This window comes from Teleopsis dalmanni, chromosome 2, assembly GCF_002237135.1.
Source record: "Teleopsis dalmanni isolate 2A chromosome 2, ASM223713v2, whole genome shotgun sequence".
NCBI lineage: Eukaryota > Metazoa > Arthropoda > Insecta > Diptera > Diopsidae > Teleopsis > Teleopsis dalmanni.
In genome coordinates, this window is record NC_051847.1 from 213,918,236 (window position 1) to 213,926,981 (window position 8,746).

Sequence of the window (8,746 nt, forward strand, 5' to 3'; positions counted from 1 at the left end):
CTTTGTTTGGATATATTTATGATTTCACGTGTTTGTTTTTGTATTATTTATAAACTCATTTATCACATCAATCAATTAAATAAAATCATGAATTTATCTCCATATATTTTCTTAGGTTTTGGCCACTTCCACATAAAATCTGTGTTTTCCAATTAGAATGAAAATTCACTTCGCTTATTAGAATTACTACTTTTTTGTGTTGTTGTTAAATTCATATAAGAAAATCGATAAACATGTAGTGTTCAAATTTTTGCCAAATATTTATAAACAAATGCGCATTAAAACATTGAAAACATTTTATATTTCATAATTCAACTTTTACTTTCTTTTATGTACCGCATATTTTGCATTTAAAAACAATAAAAATTGTATAATATTTTGCTCTGGACAGTTCCGCACCAACAAAACCCTTTCTACATTGTGCATTTAGTAAAATTTCAAATACACGCAGACCGCTGAACAACCAAATACGAAGCAAGTTCAAATCAGACTGAAAAAGAAAGTATTTTTAAGAGCGCTGCACTGCGTTTGCTGTGTTGTGTATTTATTGCTCTCTCACAACAACGACCGTTACACAAAAAAATTACACAGTACTTTTGAGAAAAATTGAATTTGAAATTTTTATGAAGGATATGAAAGAATTTTATAATTTAAATAAAATATTGTTTTATTTTTATTTATTATTTTTATTTTTATTTTAATATAATATCATCTTTTGATATTATTATATTATTATTATTATATTACTTATTAGATTTATGTGTATTGTCGACGTTTCGAAATTTTTTGACTGATTCCTATGTAAGGTATATTTTTATTGCGCCCATAATGAAAAATTCAGAAAATATTATCCAAACTAAAATTTATTTGAAGATATTAATAAATTAAAACATTTTATTAAATTATTTAAAGAAGTCTTAATGAGTATAAATAATCAATCATATGAAGTTCCTTCAAAAAAGGAATTTTATACATATAATATAATATATTTATTAGAAATTCTATACGGAACTCTATTTAAAATACTTGTTTAATTATTTTAAACAATGAAATGTGAGAAAAAGCCCATGAACTTCTGCTAGCGAGTACACAAAGTAACGTGTCTAATTATATTTAATTTTGAGAATGCTAACGCCATCTTTGGTGTACTTAATCCAAGTCGTGGCACAGCGTTCAAGTGGCATCGCTGGATAGTACCTGGCGTACAGCGAGTCCTATCTCCAAGTCTTTATGTTTGGGTTCGGCACCGACCTTGGCACCCGTCACATAAAATCAGCCGGCAGAGCAAGACGTAAGGATACCTGAAACTTTGAAACTGAATGTTGATAACCCTCGCACGACTACGATTTATGGATACACACCTGGAATGACCGCAGCCTCAATGGGGAAGGTGCCTCTATCCAACTGGCGGAAACCATCAATAATTGTGAGGTTCACGTCAACATCATCAAGGAATGCGTCAGGTCGAAACTCGATAACGGGTTGTTAAGGCCATTTAAGTAAATTGGTAAGTATTTTAAATAATAGGATTTTCACAAAAGTCATAAAAATGTGACGAACACAAACTTATTATGATTATGATATGGACTTAGTTTATTTGAACAAACTATCAAACATGATCACATATACAAATATATTATTAAGACTTAAATTGATCTTAACTTCTGTTCCATTACAGATTAATCTGTATTTTTTTTTTCTTGCACCTGTTCTTTAGGAAGAAAAATTCTTTAAAGCCCTTAATTTTAAATTTACAGGATATTATTACTGCCACTACTCTGTTGTTTTCCCTCGACACCATTACTTTACGTATAGCCTTCAGAAAGTAAGCTAAACTTCAAACACATCTCATGATTTAGTATATGATATATAATGTTCCTCATGAGTCAGATTTGTTCAGAGTCACGCAAGTATTACAAAATACTTTTCGATATAGTTGATCTTTATACTTCATTTAAGTATCGTCCTTGCAATTATGAGCCTTATGCGTTAAATAATAGTATGTTATGAGTGTTCTACTTAAGCATGACGAAATGTGATAGTAAGAATCAGTAACGAGTTTCAGAAGATGACAGATGATTTCACAGAGTTAACTTTCAACCCATATCTGAATGTTCACATCATCTAACAGAGTAATCTGCCTTTTATTGGAACGTTTTATCGCTGTTGTATTGTGTCTCATTTTCCATTTCGATATTTATAAACGTTAACAAGCCGTTTATAACGATTTAATTAACTTCCTACCACCAAATATGCATTAATATGTATACTTTTTTTTCGGTAAATGGAAAACATCGAAAGGTGTAATAAAAGACTTGAGTCCACTAAAACTAACTCTTAGAAGTGCAAAATAAACAAAATTTCAACCATTGGACCGTAAAGATCGCATTCATCCCATTTTATTTATTAATAATCCATCCTTCTATTAAGGAAATGAACGGATTAGAATACAAAAGGCTTAGCATTTAGACAATAGTTACTAGTGACTTAGACTAAACTTTGTGTAAGGAGTTATTGTAATCACACTAGTAGCGCGGGACTAAAAGAAACACGTGGACAAATTCGTCCAACTAAAGGGATGAAATTTGTACAGACTTGTTGCTTATATTCTTACGCTGGTCCATGGGAAATTAAGTGAGTGAAGTACATCAGAGAGAAGATTATGACAGCTGGTAGAGATTCCTGGCATTTGGGAAAGCAAATAATTATCTAATCGGTTGCATTGTAGATAACTAAGTTGGTACCTCTGCTGTCGTATCTGCGTCTGTATTTGATGCAATCTACGTTTCATTTACGCGTATGAGATTTCAGTCCAAATGGGAAATGAATATGCCATATAAGTTGTTGTAACCAAGTGGCGGAATGAAATTCTGTTTAGCAGTAAAAACAACTCCCAAATATTTTAATCTATCGGTAAGAGTAATATCAGAGCTTTCAATTTTAATGTTTATATATATGCCACTTTTAATAGCATTTATTATTTGCATATCATATCAATAATTTTAAATAGAAAATTTACTATTGCGCACAGTTAAGTTTCAAGAAGAAGTTATTGTGAATGGAAACAGCTGTTTTCAGTTGAACAAGCTGGTTTGCTGGTCTGCGTTTCAAGCGTTGGTATTAACATTCGGTCTTTAAATAATTTGGTCTCCAGTTTACTTTTTTATGGATTTATGAGACGAGAAATATTTTAATTTTCTTAAAGCTTGTTTAATTAAATTTATAAAAAACACTAGACTGAATTATCATATTAATATTTCGGGATTGCGATAACATAAATAAACAAAAGATAATGGCGCAGCGCAGCGACGAACGTGTACCGGCGGAAGAAAATGATTTGCTACAAATAAAACCGCTGTAAATATAAAAGTTGAATATATTTATTTTTAAATCAAATATATTATAAAATTAATTATAACTTTCATAGTGGCGCAGGACAAGAAGTGGGGCGATCATGTATTATGCTAGAATTCAAAGGCAAAAAAATAATGGTACGACAATTTGGAAGTTAATATATATTTTCATTTGTAAGATATATCAAAATAATTTCCATTAATAAATAACATTAAATTTAATATTAAAACGGTTTTAAATAGGAAATTTTCTATATTATTTTATTTAGCTCGACTGTGGTATACATCCTGGCTTATCCGGTATGGATGCCTTACCCTATGTAGATTTAATAGATGCGGATGAAGTAGATTTATTATTCATATCACAGTGAGTTGTATATAACATGTGTATGTATAATACTATATATTAAAAAGTAAATATATTTTTTAGTTTTCACTTGGATCACTGTGGTGCATTGCCATGGTTCTTAATGAAAACCAATTTTCGTGGACGTTGTTTTATGACACATGCTACGAAAGCCATTTATCGTTGGATGTTATCAGATTATATAAAAATCAGCAATATATCCACCGAACAGATGCTTTATACAGAAGCTGATCTTGAGGCCTCTATGGAGAAAATCGAAACTATAAATTTCCATGAAGAACGTGATGTTATGGGCGTTAGATTTTGTGCTTATAATGCTGGACATGTACTCGGTGCTGCTATGTTTATGATAGAAATTGCTGGTGTTAAAATACTATATACAGGTGATTTTTCCCGTCAGGAAGATCGGCATCTAATGGCAGCAGAAATACCCACTATGAAACCGGATGTTTTAATAACGGAGTCAACATATGGCACTCATGTACATGAAAAACGTGAGGAACGTGAAAATCGTTTCACATCATTGGTGCAGAAAATAGTAACACAAGGAGGACGTTGCCTTATACCTGTTTTCGCTTTAGGTCGTGCACAAGAGTTATTACTTATCTTGGATGAATATTGGTCACAAAATCCTGAATTACACGATATACCGATTTATTATGCTTCTTCGTTGGCCAAGAAGTGTATGGCTGTTTATCAAACATATATTAATGCCATGAATGATAAAATAAGACGTCAGATAGCTGTTAATAATCCATTCGTTTTTCGTCACATTTCAAATCTAAAAGGTATTGATCACTTCGATGATATAGGACCTTGTGTTGTAATGGCCTCACCCGGTATGATGCAGAGCGGCTTATCAAGAGAATTATTTGAGAATTGGTGCACAGATCCTAAGAATGGCGTGATAATTGCAGGTTATTGTGTTGAAGGTACCTTAGCAAAGACGATATTGTCTGAACCAGAGGAAATAACGACATTGGCAGGGCAAAAGCTACCTTTGAATATGTCTGTTAATTATATATCTTTCTCAGCACATACTGACTACGAGCAGACAAGCGAATTTATACGTTTACTTAAACCTCAACACGTCGTAAGTTACAGAGATTACTTGTATTATATAATAAAAATTTGAGTTAATGAATTCTTTAATCCTTACAAGGTTTTGGTGCATGGGGAACAAAACGAAATGAGTCGTCTTAAAATGGCATTACAGCGCGAGTATGAAGCAGATACCTCCACAGATATTAAGTTCTATAATCCACGCAACACTCATTCCGTAGAGTTATATTTCCGTGGCGAAAAGACTGCTAAAGTGATGGGTAATTTAGCCTCTATAACCCCAGAAGTCGGCAACAAACTCTCCGGTGTGCTCGTAAAACGTGACTTCAAATACCATCTCTTAGCTGCTTCTGATTTATCTAGTAAGTAAGCTGTGAATACAACTAACTATACTGGAGTATTTATTTATTTTTTTTTTTTGTGATGCAGAATACACAGATATGAGCATGTCGGTTGTGACCCAACGGCAATCAATACCTTGGAATAGTTCTTTAAACACACTTAAGCTACTTTTGGATCGAATAGGTGGTGTGGGTACTGTAGAGGTAGTGGAAGAAGAAAAAAAATTACGCGTCTTCAAAGCTATTGACCTAATTGTTGAAGGGAAAATGATTATTATGGAATGGCAGGCAACTCCGGTTAATGACACATTCGCTGATTCTGTATTAGCGTGCATAATGCAAACCGAAATGGGTGGCACAAATATAAAAAGCGCACAAACCCATTCCAAATCAGATCTCACACACTTTAGAGAATGTTTGGTGGAAACATTCCAAGACTCGTTTGGCGAGCATTCAGTGCCAAAAATGTTCAGTGGTGACCTTTTGCCAATCACTGTAGCTGGAAAGCGTGCCGAGGTTAATTTGGAAACTTTGGTAAGTTCTTGAAGGCTGTCTAATAGCCAACAACTTTTGTCATTTTTAAATTCCTTTTCTAGGCGGTGTCCTGTACCGAAGATGAAAACCTACGTCAAATAGTGAACACAGCAGTACAAAAACTTTACCAGGCTTTGGTGCCCATATAAACATTTATTTTTTTAAATCAAATTTATTTGTATCATTTAAACAAAAAAAAATTATTAAAAACGTATTTTTAACGCATAAAATCTAAAAGAAAATTTTAAAATTAATCCCATTTAACGTTGTGTGCTTTTTGCTATTTGCTCCTTTAACGCCAGAATACTGGCACGTTGCTCCGGTGGAAGTTGCGAGATCTGATCATCTGATAATTGCAAAACTTGCATAATAAGCGCGGCCTTTTCTTGGTCCGAAGCATCATTGGGCAAGCCGTAATTCACAACTAAACGATTTTGTAGTTGTTGCGTTTGCTGTTGTTGCTGTGCTGGCGGCATGCCTCCAGCTGGACCGACACCACGTAAACGTGGATCGATAGGTCGCCGTTGTTCGTTCCCAAAAATTGCTGATGGATTGATTTGTTGTGGTGGCATTTGCCGCGAACGAGGATCAATATGCGGTGGTGGCACAGGATTTGGCAGTGAGCGCATATCTTGATCTATATTACGTCCCATGCGAGGATCCATTTGTCGTGGGTCTATATTAGTATTTTGTGCAGCAGCAGACATAGCACGCAAATCAATATCACCACTTGTCATTGGGTTGAATTCTGGACGTGGTACAGGCATAGGTGGACCATTCAAAGGTTGTTGTTGTTGTTGCTGCTGCTGTTGTTGTTGTTGCTGTTGTTGCGGTGGTGGCGGTTGTATTGGATTACCTATTGGTACATTTTGTTGCGCACTAGACATTACATTCCCACCAAGTACAGGTGGCATTTGGTTAGCTTTAAATAGCATACCCTTTACAAAAAACGAAATATATAATAGTGTTAATATTCATAATATGAAAATTGTACAAACCAATGCAGATTGTGGATCGACTATACGCATAACAACCATAGCTTGTAATAAGGCATAAGCCAATTGTGGATTTATCATTAACATTTGACGCGCCTCTGATGGATTATTTTCTATACAGAGCTTCATTTGTTTCATCAACTCATACATTTGTTCTGGCGGTAAAGATGCAACTGTTTTTGTGATAATTTCGGGTGCTTCATCAGGATTACAATGTTCGCCATACGGATTTTCAACTTGTGGACCTTGCAACAATTGCTGCATCTCCATACGGGACTTTTCTGTACATGCATTATCTACACGCAGTGTACGTCCACCAATTTCGTAACCATTAAGATTACGCATAGCACTCAACGCAGTCTCTTGATCCTTATACTCACAAAATCCAAATCCTTTCGGTTTACCGCTTTCACGATCAAACACAAGCCTAAAGAATATAATAGTTTTACAATAACATTTTGTTTAAAAAACTGCACAAACGTAAAAGTTTCGTTGTTTACTTACTTAAGCGACAAAACAGGACCCACTTCACTAAATATTTCCTTTAGCTTCTCCTCAGTCGCTTCGTATGGTATGTTACCGACTAAAAGGAGTAAAACATTAAAAACGCTCGTACAAGTTTAACAAAATTACCCACCGAAAACTGATCTCATGGATTTATCCATAATACTTTGGTCTGATGCTTTTTCACCCATTTTCACAAATTATTTAAGCAAATTTGAATATAAAACACAAAAATACTTCTTTGCTGATAACTTAATTTGACGTCTGAAAGACAAACAACAAAAATATCCTCTCACACATGCAAACCTCTATATCAATCTATTACAAAAAATTCTGTTGAGCATAGAGTAATAGAGGGAGGAAAACTTGGAAATAATTTTAAATAATGGGAACAATCGCAATTCACTGGTAGATACAGGATGAAGCTTAACTACTATCATGTTCAAATATATATACCATAAATTAAATCCATTGTATAATACTTACTATTATTTATAATGTGAAAATGCAATGCAATTGTTGTTGCACTTAAAACGTTTATTGTTGTATATTAAAAAAATTACATACAAATTGCAGAGTTGTATTTGAAGTATGCATTAAACATATTTATGGAATAGTTAAATTTTCTCATACTACATAGATAAATGCAGATGGAGTAGAAAATGAATAACTTCAGTTATTTTTCATTAAATAGTATTTATTGAAGTTTACCGCAAATTTTATAATTTCAATTCGATTTGACGCTATTTTATTTATACTTTATTATATAATTGTCATATTTGATATAGTGCTTATTTTCAGTGGCTTTGAGTTTTTTTTTTGTTAAAATCCCATTTTATTTTCATAAACGAACTGGTATCAAAATAATAATTTGTAGTTCTCAATTTTTAATTTAATGGTTAATGCTTATTTGTTATATTAAAATTATTCCTATATATCTCTAATGTTTACTAATCGAATACTGGTGTTATTAGCTTGCAAATTAATTCATTTATTTATAAAAACAATATGATATTGCAAATACTGCCAATTTTGCGTATTTTTGTCAATGTTTTTATAAAAAAATCCGAAAATTTCGTAATAGATTTTGGCAGAAACCAGTTATTCGTTTTAATTGTTCTTCTAGGCACTAGATTTAAAAACGAATAATAGTTTAGTACATTGAAGTATGTATAGACCTGAAAACTATTTTTTGCAAATTTTTTTGTTGACATGGGCACTCCAAATGGTTATAGTAAATGGAAAAAATAGCATTAATTGGAATAAATGGTTTAATATTGCCGAGTTATTCCGAAGCCACACTAATTACACTATTTATACGTACAATCAATATTTCAAATAAAGAAATTTCTTCTTTAAATAAATTTACTTTGTGTTATGTCAGTTTAGAAATTTTCCCTTTGGGATATGATCAAATTTATGGCGTCATATATAAAATCGTTCCTTAACTTTTATTAAGTTTATTTTAAAAAGTAGTTATTTTGACATATCACAGAGGATATTTTAAGGATAAAAATTTAGAATGATTTTTGAATAAAAATAATATTCCAAACAGAAAACTGCAAAACTAATATTTAGTTAATATTCAAT

The 8,746-nt window shown here is 32.6% G+C and overlaps 2 protein-coding genes across 2 annotated transcripts; one reads left to right on the forward strand and one right to left on the reverse strand.

Annotated features, from left to right (window-relative positions):
- The first annotated feature begins 3,092 nt into the window (after window positions 1–3,092).
- On the forward strand, window positions 3,093–5,876 carry LOC119679172 (cleavage and polyadenylation specificity factor 73). Its single transcript, XM_038091376.1, has 7 exons — window positions 3,093–3,357; window positions 3,428–3,491; window positions 3,623–3,720; window positions 3,784–4,813; window positions 4,883–5,144; window positions 5,212–5,657; window positions 5,720–5,876. The coding sequence occupies exons 1-7, from the start codon at window positions 3,293–3,295 to the stop codon at window positions 5,804–5,806; spliced, it is 2,052 nt and encodes a 683-aa protein (XP_037947304.1). The 5' UTR covers window positions 3,093–3,292; the 3' UTR covers window positions 5,807–5,876.
- Window positions 5,847–7,453, reverse strand: LOC119679173 (cleavage stimulation factor subunit 2 tau variant-like). The gene is made up of 4 exons (XM_038091377.1): window positions 7,290–7,453; window positions 7,157–7,235; window positions 6,656–7,079; window positions 5,847–6,595 (listed from the first exon to the last, which is right to left on the reverse strand). The coding sequence occupies exons 1-4, from the start codon at window positions 7,345–7,347 to the stop codon at window positions 5,918–5,920; spliced, it is 1,239 nt and encodes a 412-aa protein (XP_037947305.1). The 5' UTR covers window positions 7,348–7,453; the 3' UTR covers window positions 5,847–5,917.
- Window positions 7,454–8,746: the final 1,293 nt, after the last annotated feature.

Bases quoted from the DNA above. Each gene is read 5' to 3' on its own strand.
- LOC119679173 (XM_038091377.1), bottom strand. From the start codon at position 7,347: ATGGGTGAAAAAGCATCAGACCAAAGTATTATGGATAAATCCATGAGA. The intron at 7,236-7,289 runs GTGGGTAATTTT...TACTCCTTTTAG, and splicing joins ATCCATGAGATCAGTTTTCG to TCGGTAACATACCATACGAA. The intron at 7,080-7,156 runs GTAAGTAAACAA...TATATTCTTTAG, and splicing joins GGTCCTGTTTTGTCGCTTAA to GCTTGTGTTTGATCGTGAAA.
- LOC119679172 (XM_038091376.1), top strand. From the start codon at position 3,293: ATGGCGCAGCGCAGCGACGAACGTGTACCGGCGGAAGAAAATGATTTG. The intron at 3,358-3,427 runs GTAAATATAAAA...TAACTTTCATAG, and splicing joins TTGCTACAAATAAAACCGCT to TGGCGCAGGACAAGAAGTGG. The intron at 5,658-5,719 runs GTAAGTTCTTGA...TTCCTTTTCTAG, and splicing joins AGGTTAATTTGGAAACTTTG to GCGGTGTCCTGTACCGAAGA.